Below are 20,108 nucleotides of genomic sequence, written 5' to 3'. Positions count from 1 at the left end.
AACTTTGCAGGCATTCGGAAAGTAGTTGCCAGAACTTTCATCTGCCAAAGGATTCAGGTCGGCTTGTAAAAATAAATTACTGGTAGACGTCTTTTGCTCGTGTGTCTGCCTATGTGAGGTGGGGGGACAGAACATCATACGCTCTCAGTGTACATAAAAGAAAAGATACATTCGTCAAGAATCATAAGGCACAGCACTTAATGATAGTCATAGGGTACATATAAGCAATCAAATCATATTAGGAAACAGTCAAGCATATGGTCTCGTCAACCATCATTTAAGAAATTATAATTTATTGGGTCGAGCATCAATTTTGCGCCCATGTGTTCCTTTCCTTTCCTTCACATTTCACGGTGCAAAACTCACAGCCACAAATCATAGATCGGCTGATCTAAAAAAGTTAAGCAAAGTTAGATGGGACACCTCCTGACAATCCTAGGACACTACATTAGATTGGAAAATAAAAGCAACACAAACAAAGAAGGTAATACAAATTTCTTGTATGTGTTGCCAAGAAAACCAGCGTCATGTTTTAGGACAATGTTTCTTAGCCTTGGCAACCTGAAGACGTGTGTACTTCAATTCCCAGAATGGCTGGCTGGGGATTTTAAGAGATGAAGTCTACCCATCTTCAAGTTGCTAAGGTTGAGAGGCACTGTTCTAGATACTTGTTTCCCAGTATAAGTACAGTGAAAGCATTTCCTAAGCCAATCTTCTAACTGAATGTATTGTGTTTTCTATACGTTGTTGTCAATGATTGTATTTTTTAAAAAAAACTATCCTAAATACATTTTTTCATATCAAAACACAGGTAGTCTTCGACTTACGACCCCCATGAATCCCAAAATTTCTATTGTTAAGAGAGACATTTGTTCAATGAGTTTTGGCCCATTTTGCAACCTTCCTTGACACACTTGTTAAGGGAATCATTGAGTGGATAAGTGAGTCACATGACGGTTAAGTGAATGTGGCTTCCCCATTGATTTTGCTTGTCAGAAGGTCGCAAAAGGAAATCATGTGACCTTGGCACAGAGCAATGGTCGTAAGTGTGAACCAGTTGCCAAGCATCTGAATTTTGATCGCATGGTCATGGGGATGTTCCAAAGGTCGTAAGTGTGAGAAACGGTCATAAATCACTTTTTTCAGTGCCATTGTAACTTTGAATTAATGAACTGTTATAAGTCGAGGGCTACCTGCAGAAACCTAGAACTAAGAAAAAAAGATCCTTTGACTGAAATTAATTGTATTAAATAACAATCTCTTCTCAAGCAATGCTTAATCCCAACCTGGATTTCGTTATGGATAACATTATGAATCCAGTTTTCAGTGAGGTATTTTTCATTTATATAGAATAGAATAGAATAGAATAGAATAGAATAGAATAGAATAGAATAGAATAGAATAGAATGGAATGGAATAGAATGGAATAGAATAGAATAACAGAGTTGGAAGGGACCTTAGAGGTCTTCTAGTCCAACCCTCTCCTTAGGCAGGAAACCCTACACCACTTCAGACAAATAGTTATCCAACATCTTCTTAAAAACTTCCAGTGCTGGAGCATTCACAACTTCTGAAGCTGCCTTGAGTCTTCGGAGAAAGGCGGCATACAAGTTGAAGAAAGAAAGAAAGAAAGAAAGAAAGAAAGAAAGAAAGAAAGAAAGAAAGAAAGAAAGAAAGAAAGAAAGAAAGAAAGAAAGAAAGAAAGTTGTTCCACTGATTAATTGTTCTAATTGTCAGGAAATTTCTCCTTAGTTCTAAGTTGCTTCTCTCCTTGATTAGTTTCCACCCGTTGCTTCTTGTCCTGCCCTCAGGTGCTATGGAGGATAGCATGACTCCCTCTTCTTTGTGGTAGCTCGTGAGATATTGGAACACTCTTATCATGTCTCCCCTAGTCCTTCTTTTCATTAAACTAGACATACCCAGTTCCTGCAACCGTTCTTCATATGTTTTAGCCTCCAGTCCCCTAATCATCTTTGTTGCTCTTCTCTGCACTGTTTCTAGAGTCTCAACATCTTTTTTACATCGTGGTGACCAAAACTGAATGCAGCATTCCAAGTGTGGCCTTACCAAGGCATTATAAAGCGGTATTAACACTTCACGTGATCTTGATTCTATCCTTCTGTTTATGCAGTCTAGAACTGTGTTGGCTTTTTTGGCAGCTGTAGCACACTGCTGGCTCCTATTTAAATGGTTGTCCACTAGGACTTCAAGATCCCAGTTCCCAGTTCCAAGATCCCAGAGTCCACTAGGACTCCAGTTACTACTATTGAGTATACTATGCCTTGGAATATCTTTCTGAAAGGAAGTTTCCTTTGTGCCTTAAAAACAATACCTAACTGCTTATCAAATGTCAAGAGCATTGCATTTACTCAGATGCAATTATCTGCCATCAGTATCATGATGTCATTGGGTGCTCATTTTTTCCCAATGCTAGCTTCCAGGATTTCAAATTTGAGTGATTTAAAGCTCAGTTAATGGGGCTATTTGTTGAAGCAAATTGTTTTCAGAATCATTCAAAGCCTGGCTAAAAAGTAGAAGCATGGCTGCAGCACTTTAGTAATCAATACATATATGGAAGTATACTTTTAAAGCAATAAAAAAATATATTTAATCCTTCTGCAGAATAAAGGGGAAGCCTGGGCTACTTGACTTACCTTATTCCTAGGGTTTTGTTTTTTTTAAGAACAATATCTCTTCTTCTACATACTTAAAAAGAAAATTAATACAAAATGGCTCATGGAGAGTCATGTGATAGAATTAAACATCTTCCCTATCTACTTTGCCAAGTCATAAGGAATCCAAAGCTGGACAAGTAACTTGAATCAGAAACATCAATATCACAGAGGAAAATTAGATTAAAAAACTGAGACTGCAATGATATATTTAAAATCACCCCACAGTTGGAAAGAAATAATAGCCTGCCTAACAAAAAGATATACATGAGAAACTAGGAAGTCATTTTTTTCCTTCCATATTTCCAGAAATTTGCTCTCACTTGGAAGTGGAATATAAAGGACTTCCAAGCTGATCATAAACTTTGAACAAATTTCAGCAGTGGGTTTCAAATTTTGTTACTATCGGTTCTGTGGGTGTGGCTTGGTGGGCGTGGCATGACTTGGTGGGCGTGGCAGGGGAAGGGTACTGTAAAATCTCCATTCCCACCCCATTCCAGGGGAAGGGTACTGTAAAATCTCCATTCCCATCCCATTCCAGGGGAAGGGTACTGTAAAATCTCCATTCCCATCCCATTCCAGGGGAAGGGTACTGTAAAATCTCCATTCCCTCCGCATTCCAGGGGAAGGTTACTGTAAAATTTCCATTCCCTCCCCACTCCAGGGGAAGGGTACTGTAAAATCTCCATTCCCATCCCATTCCAGGGGAAGGGTACTGTAAAATCTCCATTCCCTCCGCATTCCAGGGGAAGGGTACTGTAAAATCTCCATTCCCATCCCATTCTAGGGGAAGGGTACTGTAAAATCTCCATTCCCTCCGCATTCCAGGGGAAGGGTACTGTAAAATCTCCATTCCCATCCCATTCCAGGGGAAGGGTACTGTAAAATCTCCATTCCCATCCCATTCCAGGGGAAGGGTACTGTAAAATCTCCATTCCCTCCGCATTCCAGGGGAAGGTTACTGTAAAATCTCCATTCCCTCCCCACTCCAGGGGAAGGGTACTGTAAAATCTCCATTCCCATCCCATTCCAGGGGAAGGGTACTGTAAAATCTCCATTCCCACCCCATTCCAGGGGAAGGGTACTGTAAAATCTCCATTCCCATCCCATTCCAGGGGAAGGGTACTGTAAAATCTCCATTCCCTCCGCATTCCAGGGGAAGGTTACTGTAAAATCTCCATTCCCTCCCCACTCCAGGGGAAGGTTACTGCAAAATCCCCATTTCCTCCTGATCAGCTGGGACTTGGGAGGCAGAGAATAGATAGGGGTGGGGCCAGTCAGAATTTTTACTACCAGTTCTCCGAACTACTCAAAATTTCTGCTACCGGTTCTCTGGAACTGGTCAGAACCTGCTGAAACCCACCTCTGACAAATTTATATGGTTGAGGGTTGTATTTTAGACATTGATTTATTATGTGCCATCTAGTTGGAGGTGATTCATAGTACTATGTAGTTAGAGCCTTTCCGAAATGAACAATCCCCCGAGTGGTCCTTCAGGTCTTCCAATGGACTCATCACCATTGTGAATCCATCCACCTTGCAGCTGGTTATCTTCATATAATATATTTCCTATTTATGCAAGTTGTACACATTCTACAAAAACACTGTGTTTTCATATAATGTACATGACTTGCATAAATATAAACATTTGAGCCTGGTCATTTGAGCTTTGAATAAGTACTTAGGATTGATTTCTACTAAAATCCATTTGTTTGTTTTCATCTTCATGATAATCTCAAGATCTTCTCTACCACCACCATGTCATATTCTTTCTATCTTTCACCTTTTTAAAAAACCAACTTGAATATCTGGCATTTCCCTTTCCTTGTAAATGTTCTAATCTTTGTTGAAAGATCTTAAGCATTCATGCTAACATGTAAACTTAAGGATATTGTGCAATAGATTTCACCTACTCCTTGGTATGTAGACTCTTCCAAACTATTGGCCACTGTTCTCCAGATTTGCTGGCACAGTTTTACAAAGCTATGCTTTACTATGCTTGCTTTAAAAATTAGAACCTTTCTTCTGTTGCTTGCCATATTACAGAAGAAAGTCTAGTCAATTTCAATGGTCATGGCCACGACATTATATTATAACTGAACTCTTCCAGCTTCTTATATCTATAATATAATCAGTTTGAGTTCTGTTTACTCTGTCTGAGGAGGTGTTGGTTTTTGATTGTCTGAAAAATGTATTAGCAATGAAAAAATCATTCCATCGGCAGGAATGGATATGCCATTTTTGTGCTTCATTTCTATTTCCTAGGCCATACAATGCAATTATATTTTGCATATACTTCGTTAACTGATATTATAAATGTTGGTCTTAAGGTCTATTTAATGTTATTTGGTCATTGAGAGGAATTTGAAATCCTCCACTGTTGAAGCACCTGCAATTCTGAGAGGCAAGTCATTCCACTGATTAATTGTTCCCACTGTCAGGAAATTCTCTTTATTTCCAGCTTGGATCTCCCTCTGACGAGCTTCCATCCATTCCTTCTTGTCCTGCCCTTGGGTGCTTTGAAAAAAAAATTGATGTCCTCTTCCCTGTGACAGCCCTTCAAGTATTGGAAGACTGCTATCATGTCTCCTAAAATCCTTCTCTTCATTAGGCTAAACATACCTACCGTATTTTTCGGAGTATAAAACGCAGCTTAGTTTTTGGGGAGGAAAATGGGGGGGGGGGGAAATCTGCCTACCAGGTATTCATCTGGCTAGCATCCTTAGTCTGGTCAGCTTCAGCACATTAGTTTCCTGGTTTTTTATCCCCTGCTTGGGGATAAAAAACAGCTTCTAAGGCACAGCTGAGAGGAAGCAGCAATGAGAAAAGCAGGCAAAGCACGGGGAGATCGCTTCACTCGGCTAGCGCCTAGTTAGGGCTGAAAAAAAGCTTCTAAAGAACAGCTGAGAGTCGGAGCAAAGCATGGAGATCCCTTCACTCACTAGCGCCTCGTTAAAGCACAGCGAAGAGTCGAGTCGAGGGAACAGGCAAAGCTGGGAAGATCACTTCACTCGCTAGCGCCTCGTTAGCGCCTCATTAGGGCTGAAAAAAAGCTTCGAGAAAGCTACATTTGGAGTATAAGATGCACCCAAGTTTTCAGCCTCTTTTTGGGGCGGGGGAAGGTGCGTCTTATACTCCGAAAAATACGGTAGTTCCCTTATAGCTGTTCATCACAGGATTTAGCCTCAAGATCTCTTATCATCTTTGTTGCTCTTTATTGCACTCTTTCTCGGGCCTCAGCATCTTTTTTTTTGCATCAGGGTAATCAGAACTGGATGCAGTATTCCAAATGTGATCTCACTCGTGTAGAACAGAGTGGTACTGTCACTTCCCATGAATTTGATGTTGTCCGCCCGTTGATGCAACTTAAGATTGCATTGGCTTTTTTTGGCAGCTGGAGCACACTGCTGACTCATACTTAAAAAGGCCTCTCCTTGTCATATGTATCTGATATTCAAGGAGCACGGTAAGGTCCAGAAGCATCTTCAAATTGTCCAACTAGTATTGCTTTAGAGCGAATATCCTTGTTCTGAAGAATTTGTCTACATACCGTGGTTCCCCGAAAATAAGACCCTGTTTTATATTTTTTTTCAACTTGGCCTTATTGCCATGCGCTTAAAAGCCTGATTGGGCTTATTATCAGGGGATGTTTTATTTTGGGGGAAACAGGGTACCTGAATTAAGTAGAACACTATGTAGAACCAGATGTCACCATTCTGAGAACACTTCAGGATTATGACAATCTTCTTGTGATCAGTTGTAAAAAAAAAAAAAAAAAGAAGGCTAAATATCATCACCATAGTGATGAACAGTGGCCTATCCCAAAATATGACCAAACAAGAGAAATCTCAAGGGCCGATATTTTGGTGGACAATAATGTTCCCCTTCCTCATCACCAGAATTTTGGAGCTACATGTAAATTTATAGTGGTGCATTCCCAAGTCATTCATTACTCAGATTCATCCAAAATTTTATGGTAATGAATGAACATCATTGGTGCAGCAAATAGAAGCAATTAGGATTCTATCCCTTTCTCCAGTTTCAAAGAAAGCTATTGACCAATGCTCTCAGCACAACAAATCTAGCCTGGATTAAGTAATACATTTCATTCAATAAAGCCCAGAGTTCAAGCCCCTTACAAAAGCTCTCAAACAAAAAAAAAAGGGAATATCCTCATCACTTCAGAGGAGGCAGATTTATTGCAATGGGAAAGGGCTTAGGTTACATTATCTTGGAAACTGGATATGTTGGCATTGGTGAGTATGTTAAGTCAAGCTCTCCCTATTTGCCTTTGATCCTTTCTTACTGAATCTTGGTTTAATGGAGAGTCTCTGTTTGTTTAAAACCACAAAAAGTCCATCTATTCTTGTTCTGTGATACTTGGGGAAATGTCCGTTTTTATTCCCAAAGTTATAAAATTCCATCACAATAAGGCAGAATTGCCACTTTTTATTCTATGACATTCTTTAGAAAAAAATTGTCGGGCAACAATTGGTTCTTATCTAGTGTGGAAAGTACTTTTTTCCCCTAAAGATATTTTTTATTCATAAGTACCCTGTTTCCCCAAAAATAAGACCCAACTGGAAAATAAGTCCTAGCATGATTTTTCAGGATGCTCATAATATAAGCCCTACCCCCAAAATAAGCCCCAGATAAGATTGTCAGCCAGATGGGTGCATTTAGTACTGTATTTCTCCCAAAATAAGACCTAATCAGAAAATAAGCCCTATTGTGTCTTTTGGAGCAAAAATTAATATAAGACCCGGTCTTATTTTGGGGGAAACATGGTAGTTCTGTTGCAAATTTTTCAAGAACCCCGAAGGAAACATTTGGCTCTTTGCCATTTAACTGGTTTGCTTTTGCAGCTTTTATTGAAGGACTAGATTACCACAAAAATATACAAATCCAGTAATTGAACCAGATCAAATTCAACCGACAGGAATTCCTTCTTCAGCTACTTTACTACCTGCTTTCAAGGTCTACTTGAGAAATGAAGGGATGTTATCAGTGAAATATTTTGCTTATTCCATCACACGGAGATTCTATAGAAGATCTCTGACAGGTCTCTGATAGTTTGCAGCAATGCCACTGCTGCCATCCCAGAATAAACCTTAAAATAGATCCTTGTTCATTTTCAATTTGATTTTTTTATTTTTTTTTATTTTTATTTTTATTTATATGCTGCCCTTCTCTGAAGACTCAGGGCGGCTTACAATGCGTTAAGCAATAGCCTTCATACTATTGTAATATTTTATACAAAGTCAGCTTATTGCCCCCACAAACCGGGTCCTCAATATTACCTACCTTAGAAAGGATGGAAGGCTGAGTCAACCTTGAGCCTGGTGAGAATTGAACTCGCAGTAATTGCAGGCAGCTGGCAGCTAAATACTACCTTTTAACAGTAGCATTAGTCTGCTACGCCACTCAGGCTCCTGAGTGGCGCAGCAGGATTTGGACATAGGATTTGACATTCCTATGTCCATCGTTTTGTCCTCAGCTCTTCAGGGATAAAATAACCTTAACTTTTCACAAGATGAGAGATAAATAATTACCTGGGCTATAAGGAATTTGGGATATCTAATTTGAAAACAAGACAGTCCTGTTGCCTCCTGAAAAAGCACCTTTCGGACAACCATGACCTGGATGACTGAGAATCTCTACAGACTTTTAGCTATACAATTTGGGATGAACACCCTTTGAATGGTGTGGGAGTAGGAACGGATTTCCAGAGAAAAAATTGCAGACTACAGGAACCAGGAGCACTACTCAGGTGACCCCGAGGACACAGATAAACCTCCAAGTGCTTCAATGACCCTCAAAAAGGATGCAAATGACCAGCTGTCTGCAAGGAATATTAATCCTTCAATTTCCCCACTATCCCCTCAGAGCTGAAGAAGCTTCTTGGATGAGAAGCGAAACGTCATCAAAGAAAAAACAAGAAAGTCCAGTTGCCTCCTGAAAAAGCACCTTTGGGACAGCCATGACCTGGATGACTGAGAATCTCTACAGACATCTCATATGAAAGGACATTTCTACTCATAGACCACTTTCATTCCAGTAAATCAAGATTAGAAGCCATATCATTTGTGTGGAGCCATATATTAATGCTGGTAGGATTTGTTGGCTTTGAGGACAATCATAAATTTGACCTGAACATTTGTAGGAATTCAATATAATCTAGAACAAGGGTCTGCAACCTTAAACACTCAAAGAGCCATTTGTTTCCCACAGAAAAGAAAACACCGGGAGCCACAAAATCCTTCCCGTGCCTGACTATTTCTTGAGTGGCCACAAAACTAGCATATGTAGTTGAATTAAACGTTCTGTTTCTTCTTGTGAAACTTTTCTTTTCTTGGACTTATCCATGGTTGGCCTACTGGGGGTTGAATTTGGCATTGAATTTGGTTATCTTTGGGATTGTCAGCTTCTCCTGGTTTCTGCTCTTCCATTAAGGTCTTTAAGAGAATGCCATCTGCAGGGAGCCCAAAGATGAGACTTTCCATTCCCCAGCTGCTTTCTTTGGAATGGCATTCCTGTTCATCCACTCCCCACTCCCACTGTCAACTCTGAAATGAACCTGGTTGAAGCCATCTTGTGCTGCCTCATAGTTGCCACGAAGCCTGAGAGGGGGAAAGGAGGGGGAAGTAGATAGCCCGGCTAAGTCAAAATAAAAAGTTTTCCTATGGGAACCAAGGTCATTGAAACAGGTGGCTGTGGAAAGAGGAGAGGAGCCTGCCTTCCATCTTCATTGGACAATGTGACTGGTGACACCTGGGAGGGGGGAGTCTTACTCTTTTAATTAGGTGAAAACTGCGGGAACTGTTAGAGTTGGTTTTCACCGGCTGTGCCAATATGATGTATCCAATAAACATGTTCTTTGTGGAATCTACCTGCCTCGGAGTTATGCTTTCAATGAGTATATTACTCAGAACACTAACACCCTCCTAGGGGTGGGCTTCAAAAATTTTAGCAAGGGGTTCTCTGCCTGGTTGCTTGGTGGGTGTGGCCATAGTGGTCGTGGCCTAGTCAGCCTCCTGCCCCATGGGGGGGGGCGATTTTTGCCCTCCCCGGGCTCCGGAGGCTTTCCTCGAGCCTCTGGGAGGGTGAAAATAGCCTCCCCAGGCTCTGGAGGCCCTCGGGAGGCTGGAAACGGAATTCCCAAAATTCTGGTAGACCCGTTTTTCTCTTTCCCCGAGCCTCCGCGCACGCCCTGCACTTACCTGCATCCAAAACGGGCCGTGTGGGGACTCCTGGGAGGGGCAGGGTGGGATGGACGGGGCCAGCCAGGAGTGGGATTTGGGGGTTCTCCAAACTGCACAGAATCTTAGCTAGATGTTCTCCTGGACCCCTGCAAACCCCCAGCAGCCCACCCCTGCACCCACCTTCTGCTGAAGTTGGACAGGTTCCTTCCTGGTTAACCATCTGGAAAATGATTGAGACCTGGCTATTCCCAAAGGCTTGGAGTGGGGAATTTAGGGATGAGGTAGGCCTCTTGCTCTAGTACAGTATGTTTGTTTATTCCTTTGGTGCAAAGTTTATTGCAACTGCAATTTGGGGTTGTTTTTTTTTTTTTTTTTGGTTTGTTTCTAATTTCTGTTGTTTTTAGCACTTTTACTGGATGGAGTTTTGTAAGCATCTCTAGGCTAGAGTGACCTAGCGAATAAGTAAATAAATGAATATTTACTATGTATACGAATAAGAAAGTACTGTAAATAAAGTCCCAAACCGTATTTCACTTGTAAATAAATCATTGTTCAAATCAAGGAACGCCGCATAATGAATAAATTTTCTCTTGAGTACTTGTTTGTGCTTTGCGCACAACGTTTATACATTTATTGAAAGAGTTCTGCAGAATGCGAAAACTGCCCTTCTACCATCCCACTCTGGGGAAAGTTATAGCTTTATGCAGAGGTGGTATTCAGCCGGTTCGGACCAGTTCAGGCGAGCCGGTAGCGGAAATCGCGGGTGGGCAGGCCCAGCCACCTGCCCTGGCTCTATGCCATCCTATTTAGGCACGTTTTGAGGCCAGGCGCATGCGCGGAAGGCATGCGCACGAGCAAAGCACGTGCATGGAAGGACGCTCGCGCTCACATTTGTAAACTGGTAGGAAAAGTAAGTGACTATCACCCCTGGCTTTATGGCATCCTTCGCTCTCCACACAGAAAACACAGGTCCACAGGCAAACTCTTTGGGATGTCCTTCTCTATTTAAAAAACTTCTCATGACAATTGAACCTTTGGAGGTACCTATAGCCTGTGGTAAAAGGATCAATGAAAGATCTGTATTAACTTGGGACCTGGCGCGAGTTGCCGCTTCCAGGAAGACATGACCACTAAATATGGATTTCTCTGCTGTACTTGATGCATACAGTATGCCGTAGGAAATGTCAGCACATCTGCAGTAAAGATTTCAGTAGAAAGTGTCTTTCATGGCCAGGGCAATTCAATGTAGCCATTTCTACTTGCTAATCTTCCAAACTAGTTTTAAATCATCTGGATGATAATTTGACTACTGTCCACTTCAGAACATGGGTAAGAAGAAGGCTAATTATTTTGTGCTTGACTTTGAAGTTACCAATCGGAGAATGCAAGAATCGAATTCAATCCATTCTGTGCTTCAAACTACTGCAGGTTCTGGAGCAGCAGAAGCAAACTACCACCTAGCTGCCTTTCTGTACAAAATACATAAATACATTCCATGTCTTCAAAATACCTTCAGACCATTTGTTGCTATCCGCAACAAACCAACAAATCTGAGCAATTATTAAAAAGGAGGTGCTGAGCTACGATTGCTCTATTACATTTAATAATAACTTGGAGGTTATGTGGGTAAAAGGATAGCATGCCGTTAATTGTGCAGCCAGGAAGGCATGTTTCCCATTAAAATGCTCTGACTTTGTGGAATGGAGGTACATTCTGAGCAATGCCTAACCAGTAGCCACTATGAATAGGATTCTAAAAGTTGCCAGTGTGGAATGATACGATAAAGCCACCCCACATAAAAGTGAAAAAAGAGAAATGGCTCCTATTGCATTCACAACATAGTGGAGGTGGGTGGGTGGGAGAGGGAGAATCCAAGACTCTGCAAGGTAATTTGCAGCTGGCCGGTTCTCTTCTCCAGAAAAGGAGAAACTGATCTCTCAGTGGGTTACCCCTGTCCCCTTCACCTCGATCACTGTGTATCTATAACCAAATAAGCATCTACAAAGAGTTAAAACAGATTATATGCAACCCCTCGCTACAGCTGCTGACAAGGGGACTCCTGAAGCCATCATGTCACCATTCCCATTTAAGGACCCGTGAATTCAATGCTAAAGTAGATGAAGCAAGAACTTCTGCCAATGGAAAAACAGATTGCTCACAGTTCTACAGCAGTGGCCCCCAACCTTTTGAGCACCAGGGACCGGTTCCGTGGAGAGAAGTTTTTCCATGGACCGGAGGGGGCATGGTTTCGTATGCTGCCGGTATCCCGTGGATGGGGCTTCACTTGTCTGTATGGCCCGGTTTCTTGCATGCCGTGGCCCGCTGCCGGTCCACAGACCAGGGGTTGGGGACCCCTGCTCTACAGAATTACAACTGGAGTGGAAAGACTTCATTTTGTGTGTCATTTCACGTGCACTTAAGCCAGTGGTGAAATCCAAATTTTTTTACTACCGATTCTGTGGGCGTAGCTTGGTGGGCGTGGTAGAGGAAGGATACTGCAAAATCCCCATTCCCACCCCACTCTGGGGCCAGCCAGAGGTGGTATTTGCTGGTTCTCCCAACTACTCAAAATTTCCGCTACCAGTTCTCCAGAACCTGTCAGAACCTGCTGGATTTCACCCCTGACTTAAGCTGAGGTAGAAATGAAAAAGTATGAGAATCACAAATTCTGAAATTGTGCCTATACTGCATGTGGTAGTGGTCTAAATACTAAAATACAGAACAAGCACCAGTTGCGAACAAAGTATTAAATAGAAGGAAAATCAAGCAAGAAACCAATTTCATCATTTCCTCACAAATATCTTGTGTTTATATAGCACACAAAGCCTTCTAAAATTTGTTTAGCCTCAGTTAACAATAATCAGGGCTTTAATGTAGGAGGAAAAACTTAGTTGAGCTGTTGAGTAATACAGAGACAACAAATATCAGAAACAGAGAAATACATCTGGAGTTCTTATGACCCACATGTTGTAACCAGCTGTCCAACGAGAGGAAAACAAAGCTAAACATCCATAATAGAAGAAAAGGAAGCATTGCTTTCTTTAATCAGGGCACTGATTGTGTAATCTTAAATCAATTAATGCTACAACTTGTTGACATTTCACATCTGGCAGTTTCTGAAATGATTTTTTTTTTTTTCACAAGTGTAAATCTAATTTTTCTTGATGTTTGGAGAATGATTGAGCTGGTTCTTTTTAAAGAGTGGAGAATTCGAAATCATTTCTAAAAATCTATTACAATGGCAAAGGAAGTTCTTACGTTTGAAGATTTTCCAAACTAGCTCCTCCTATGAAGACTGACTGTTAGACCTTTCTGTAGTTGAATAGCATCTTTTTCAGATCTTATGTGCCTCCCCAAACAAGGTCACCTCTAGGCATTCAGACTTTGATCCCAGAATCTGATTCAAGAGCTCAGGATGCGGAAGTCAATACATCTTCTGACTTGACTTTTTTGAACCACCTCTTAGTGGAAGCTCCTGCTCCCAAGGCCATGCCATGGTCCCCTCTCTCCACTGATTGATTGACTTCCCTTTCTTTTATTTCCCTCAAGCTTGGCCAAGGCTGGTTCATTTTTCTGGTCCCTCGCCATTCATAATGCATGGATTCATCCAAATCGATAAATGTCTGGTTGCTTTAAGGGAGCAGTCAGCCCTTACTTCATGAATGATTGTCTACACTTCTGAATAATCATTAAGGTAGAAATTTGTAATTTAGTTGTAATTTAGTTTGGCCAATCTTAAGCTAAGCAGGGTCAGGATCTAGTTTGGATGAGAGATCTCTTGGGAGAGTAAGGTGTTATGTATTGTATATAGTTGTCAGTTGAAGTTCTCAGTCTGGTCCTCTGTTGGAGTGGGAAAATACTCTCTCCTGATTGGCTGATCAGCTTCCCTATAAAAGGAGCTGTGTCAGCCAGGGAACAACAGTTGCCTCACAGGCAGTATTGAATAAAGAGCTGTTAGAAATCACTTTCTCCTCACCTCCATTCTTCACCCAGAATATAACATAAGGAATGAAAGTTAGGCTGACAAGTCAGAAAAACATTCTAAAAGAAAAAGATGGCCAACCACTCCCAAACAGTGGTTGAGGAAATCCAGTGGACACTAATCAGGGCATAATCAGAAGTCAAGCCCTTTTTTAAATTCTCTGATGGCACTTTTACCTTGTACTGATATGTTTTTGAAGAATAAGATGGAAACATCCATTGGTACTAGTAAAACAGAAATTTACTGCTGTTCTGCCTTGATTCTCTGCAAGTTTACTCCGCTCAGAAATCAGTCTCTGTGGATTATTTTTCTCCAAGCAAATCTGCCTGGAGCTTGTAAGAAAATATTTCCCTTATCCGCAGAAAAACATAGTATAACAGAGTTGGAAGGGACATTGGCGGTCATCTAGTCCAACCCCCTGCTCGAGCAGGAAAGTCTATACATTTCAGACAAATGGCTGTCCTGTCTCTTCTTTTATATATATATATATATATATATATATATATATATATATATATATATATATATATATATATACATACATATAAAGTTTTATTTGTTTTGTTTATATTATTTTCCATTTCTATCAAACAGTGTGTGATCTGGATACAGTTATTTGAATAGTCATAATCCACATATTGGTTATTATATTCATCACAATAGTATTAATAATATAACTATATAATAGTATAATAACAATAATACATAACTTCATCATCTTTCAATTCTCTCCACATTAGTATTTCCTCTTTTTATTTCTCCTCCTTTCTAACTTCTGTTTCTATTGTCTAACCATAGATAAAATACATCCCATGTCAAAAAATATTCAGTCTCTTCTTGAAAGTCTCCACAACTTCTGAAGGCAAGCTGTTCCAGTGGTTGATTGTTAAATTTCCATTAGGAAATTTCTCCTTAGTTCTAGGTTGTTTCTCTTTCTACTAGCTGGATACCCATGCTTCGCTACGAAACTATGTGACCGGGCTTGATAAATCAACACTTACAGCTTGAAAATTAATGAGTAGTTACGATCGACCTCTCCTCTCCCCTTCTCTCCCTCAGCCTTGCCCCACAGAACCCTATCCTATCCTATCCTATCCTATCCTATCCTATCCTATCCTATCCTATCCTATCCTATCCTATCCTATCCTATCCTATCCCCCTTCTCTCCCTCAGCCTTGCCCCACAGAAACGTCTCCTATCTTAACCCCTGGTTGCTGCTGTGAAAGTAAAACTGAAAGCAAAACTCCTCTTCTCTGCTTGTGTTTTGCATTTAGAACAGATTTCTTTTCAGGTGGGGAAGGGGGAGTAGAACTCCTTAGCATCAGAGTGTGTTAATCATAATATAGGAAATACTAATGCTCTGATGGTCATTTCTTAGTGAGCATCTAAAAGCCAAGAGGAAAATACGTGGCAAATTTCAAGTTTGTAGGCTTTACAGTTCTGGAGATTTCGTGATTACGGCATGAGTGGTTTTCGCTTTTATATATATAGATTCATTGCTTCTTGTCTGGCCTTCTGGTGCTTTGGAAAATAGTTTGCCCCCCTCATCTTTGTGGCAGCCCCTCAAATACTGGAACATTGCTATCATATCTCCCTTAGTCTTTCTTTTCTCTAAACTAAACTAGACATACCCAATTCCTGCAACCGTTCTTCATATGCTTTAGCCTCTAGCCCCCTAATCATTTTTGTTGTTCTTCTCTGTACTCCTTCTACATCTTTTTTATATTGTGGTGACATTTGGATTTTGAGGCTATCTGCCCAGGAACAGAAAATTTATTTCACTTACTGGTTTCAAATTAAGGCCTTGAGGACTCTTCATTTCTCAAAGTTAAATATTAATCCTGTGTTGCCTGAACTGAACATCAAATAATAATCTTCAGAAGGAACTTGCGCTGTTTCAAGCAATTACAATGTTAAAACGGATTATATTTAACCAGATGAGAATCTCACCATGGTTTGAAAACCCCATAGTGTCATTTCATATCATATTTGTGAAATTGTTCAATAAAAACATCAGATACAAAATGACTTCCCCCGAGGGTAGACATGGACTATATCCAATATAGATGTATAGCCAAGGAATCTCAACCAAAGAAGGTAAAATAAAACTCATTCCATCTGAATAGAAGGAAAAAAAGCTCAACTAAATAAGAAACCGTAGTGAGCAATAAATCAACCTCATCTCCACAAATTTAAATGGAAATGACATTTCTGTTTTTTCTGGTTACAAACATTATTATCCTTCTGCAGTTGCCTTTGTAACAGCACTATACACAGTCCCTAACAAGAAAATTGTATTGCAGAGTATTATTCTACTGAGGAAATTATTCACAAAAGAATGGGCAAAACGTTGGATCATCCAAACCTGCCAAAATATTTGCAGATTTTGCTTATGATATTCCTGGTGTGTGTGTTTTTTAACAATACGAGTTTTTATACAATAAGCAGAAAAGGTGAAGAAGGATACACATTTCTATTTTACTCGTCCTTTTAAAGAATGAGACAGATCCACCACATACAGAAATCTAACTACTTAAATCCTTAAAAAAAACCACCTTAAAGATACTTCAAAAGGAACTTTCTCGTTAAAATCTTCTCCTCATGTAAGATTTTATAGCAGGCCAATTTTTAAGTTGATAGTTTTGTATGGCCTGTGAATGATGTTATAAATATCCAACTGGCCCTTGACAGAAAAAAAAGGTTCCCCACCCCTGACCTAAAGTAGAATAGAATAGAATAACAGAGTTGGAAGGGACCTTGGAGGTCTTCTAGTCCAACCCCCTGTAGGAAACCCTATACCGTTTCAGACAAAAGGTTGTGTAATCTCTTCTTAAAAACTTCCAGTGTTGGAGCATTCACAACTTCTGAAGGCAAGTTGTTCCACTGATTAATTGTTCTGTAACTTGCTTCTCTCTTTGATTAGCTTCCACCCATTGCTTCTTGTCCTGCCGTCAGGTGCTTTGGAGAATAGCTTGACTCCCTCTTCTTTGTGGCAACCCCTGAGATATTGGAACACTGCTCTCATGTCTCCCCTAGTCCTTCTCTTCATTAAACTAGACATACCCAGTTCCTGCAACCGTTCTTCATATGTTTTAGCCTCCAGTCCCTTAATCATCTTTGTTGCTCTTCTCTGCACTCTTTCTAGAGTCTCAACATCTTTTTTACATTGTGGCGTCCAAAACTGGATGCAGTATTCCAAGTGTGGCCTTACCAAGGCCTTATAAAGTGATATTAACACTTCACGTGATCTTGATTCTATCCCTCTGTTTATGCAGCCTAGAACTGTGTTGGCTTTTTTGGCAGCTGCAGCACACTGCTGGCTCATATTTAAGTGATTGTGTTAAATGTTGTTTCACCTAGAGCAGGGGTCTCCAACCTTGGCAACTTTAAGCTTGGAGGACGTCAACTCCCAGAATTTCCCAGCCAGCTTTGTTGGAGACCCTTGACCTAAAGAATCTTCTGAGCTGAGCCATTAGAGCTATTTCATTCCAACCCAAATCTTTTGTGACTAATTTGAATTCCTCTATATACTGCCAGACACTTCTATTGCCTTGTCGAAGTTCCTGAATCTGGCATGTTCCTATAACTTCCTTCAGTGTTCTTTGAAGTTTGCCATGAAATTCTGATAGTTATCCATAAGAGAGTCATTGTGTTTGAGAAGCGCCCATCGTGCCATTGAGGCTGCCAGGAGACTGAGTGCAAAGGAGACTCATGACTGGTTGATCAGGAATTCTGCTGGTGACATTGAGCAGTGAAGGTTCTCATTTTTTTTCTGACTCTCCTCTGCACCTTTTGGGTAAAATAACCGTGAGTTTTCTGCAGGAGAGGCATGGCTGCTGGACCTGGAATAGGACCTGGGGCCATTCTGCATCTGCTGAACCAACTGGAGCGCTGTAGCTGACTATTTCACACCTTCATTTCCATACAGATCAGAGGTGGTATTCAGCCCATTTGTACCGGTTCAGGTGAACCGGTAGCTCCGGTGATCAGTTGGCCCCGCCCTCCTGCACCACTCTATCCTGTTCTTTATTTCCTGCTTTGTAGCTCATCTCAATCGTGTGGCACAGCTGATCCCTCTCCCATCACTGTTCTACTTACCATTACTGACTTGGAAGGTAAGCAGCTGAGCTTCTAAATGCTCCATTTTCAGCGCTGCGTGCAAGGACCTTAGACCTCGTGCGTACCTTGTGCGTACCTTGTACATACCTTGTGCGTACAAAGCGCGCGCTCACTGAACCAGTCATTAAACAGGCAGCATCCCACCGGTTAAACCTACAGATACAGATTCTACCTCAGATAGATTGGATCATAGTTCCAGATCTACAGTTTAATCTGAATGACATTAGCCAAATACTTGAAGAAAACTATCCATAGTTTAAAGCCTGAAATAAGATCATGATGATTATCAGAGGAATTAAATAGTTTTGTGCTTCCTTGGAGGAATGAATAGTAGTTAACAGATAAGAAATTATATCATATGACCATCAGGTTTCTACACTATAATGACTCACCAAGACAGTTGTGTCCATCTTCAGCCAACATGAAGCCATCATAACACATACATCTGTAGTTCCCTGGAATATTGATGCATTCATGTACACAGCCGCCATTGTAGAAGTCATTTTCACATTCATCAATGTCTGAAAACAAGAAAAAAGAAGGAAAAAAACTTAGTGCCAGGTATATAATACCAAATTTAACAGAAATCAGTGTTGATTAATATTGTAAAATTAATGCTAAAATACTTTTCTAAAGTTTTATGTTTTATTCTGTATTTTGATATGGCCAAGGGTCTAATCAACAATAAAGGCAATTAATGCTAAAATGCTATAATTTCCATTTATAAGGATACATAAAAATTCATTTCTTAATCTAAACAGAAATGTCATTACTATGTGGGATATCAATAAATGCTTGCTTTGTATTCAAGATCCTATATATTTTGTAATACCCTCACTGAGCTGTCTGCAGGGTACACACAAGATGCATTTAAAAAAAAATATGGCGCTTTTATCACACCATTCTGACTGCCATTTTGATTTTATTAATGATATCCAGGGGATATTCCTATATCATCAGCTGTGAAGAACTTACTTGAAGCTTCCTAGATATTCACTCTAGCACAGGGGTGTCAAACTCAAGGCCTGCAGGCCGGATCTGGCCTGAAGGGTGTTTAGATCTGGTCCGCGGGGGCCCTCTGGAAACAGTGAAGGACCTGCCCATGGTGCCTCTGCCAGAGAAAAATGAAGCTCGGGGGGGGGGCCCTGACACAAGTGAAGTCAAGCTGGCCATACCCCCTGGCCATGCCGCCCCCCCCCCCCAGGTTAAACACAACCCTGATGCGGCCCTCAATGAAATTGAGTTTGACACCCCTGCTTTAGCACAACTAGTAAGGAATCTTTATTCTAAACTGATGATGGTCCTCCTGACAAATGAAAATGCACTCTCTTAAGGCACCTTCTCAAACTCAAACTTGTTCCCTTTCGCCTAGCCTTCCCATAACTTAATACAAAACTCTTCTCATGGTTACTACTAGGTGGAAGTTGATCATGGACAGTGTTCATGCTCTTTCCCTCGGTGCCCCCAACGCATCTCCCATAATTATTGTAAACATGGAGAGGTGGGATGGGCACACTTCACTATTGCCATTCAGACGCCTGGTTTTTTGGTCTGTCCTTTTTGGAGGGAAATGTTTAAAACAGACGGGCTACTGATACTCATTGTAGTAGGAACGTACTGTATTAAGAACTGGAATGGCTTGTGAAGTATACAGTATATTTTACAATCTGACATATTTTGTTGCAATAGAGCAGGGGTGTCAAACTTGATTTCATTGACGGCTGCATCAGGGTTGTGCTTGACCTCGGGGGGGGGGGGAGCGGCATGGCCAGCTCGACATCAGTCATGTCGGGGGCATCTGTGGTGGCCCAAGCATTCTACCAGCGAAAACAGAGCTCCGTTTTCCCTGGCAGAGGGTTGCAGGAGGCTGTCGTAGCTGAAAACGGACCTTGGGTGGGCTACATGCGGCCCTCCCGAGCTCCGTTTTCGCTGGCAGAGGTACCATGGGCCAGTCCTTTGCTATTTCCAGGGTGGCCCTGTGGACCAGATCTAAGCACCCCATGGACCCGATCCGGCCCGCAGGCCTTGAGTTTGACACCCCTGCAATAGAGCCTTTCTCCCAGTGAAGTGAAGTAGCTGTGAATGGTTCTCTCATGCAGATAGCCAGAACAGATGTCAAGCTTATGGAAAACA

At 41.1% G+C, this 20,108-nt stretch overlaps 1 protein-coding gene across 1 annotated transcript in view; it reads right to left on the bottom strand.

Annotated features, from left to right (window-relative positions):
• Positions 1–20,108, bottom strand: part of SCUBE1 (signal peptide, CUB domain and EGF like domain containing 1) — a 194,353-nt gene that overhangs the window by 120,503 nt on the left and 53,742 nt on the right. Inside the window, exon 3 of the mRNA XM_070946765.1 lies at positions 18,368–18,496. Within this exon, the coding sequence (XP_070802866.1) occupies positions 18,368–18,496 (129 nt within the window). The remainder of the gene's footprint in view (positions 1–18,367; positions 18,497–20,108) is intronic.

This window comes from Pituophis catenifer, unplaced genomic scaffold, assembly GCF_029215685.1.
Source record: "Pituophis catenifer annectens isolate HBS135680 unplaced genomic scaffold, rPitCat1.0.hap2 SCAF_7, whole genome shotgun sequence".
NCBI lineage: Eukaryota > Metazoa > Chordata > Lepidosauria > Squamata > Colubridae > Pituophis > Pituophis catenifer.
Note: the sequence above shows the minus strand (reverse complement) of the source record. Positions and strands in the feature narration are given on the sequence as shown.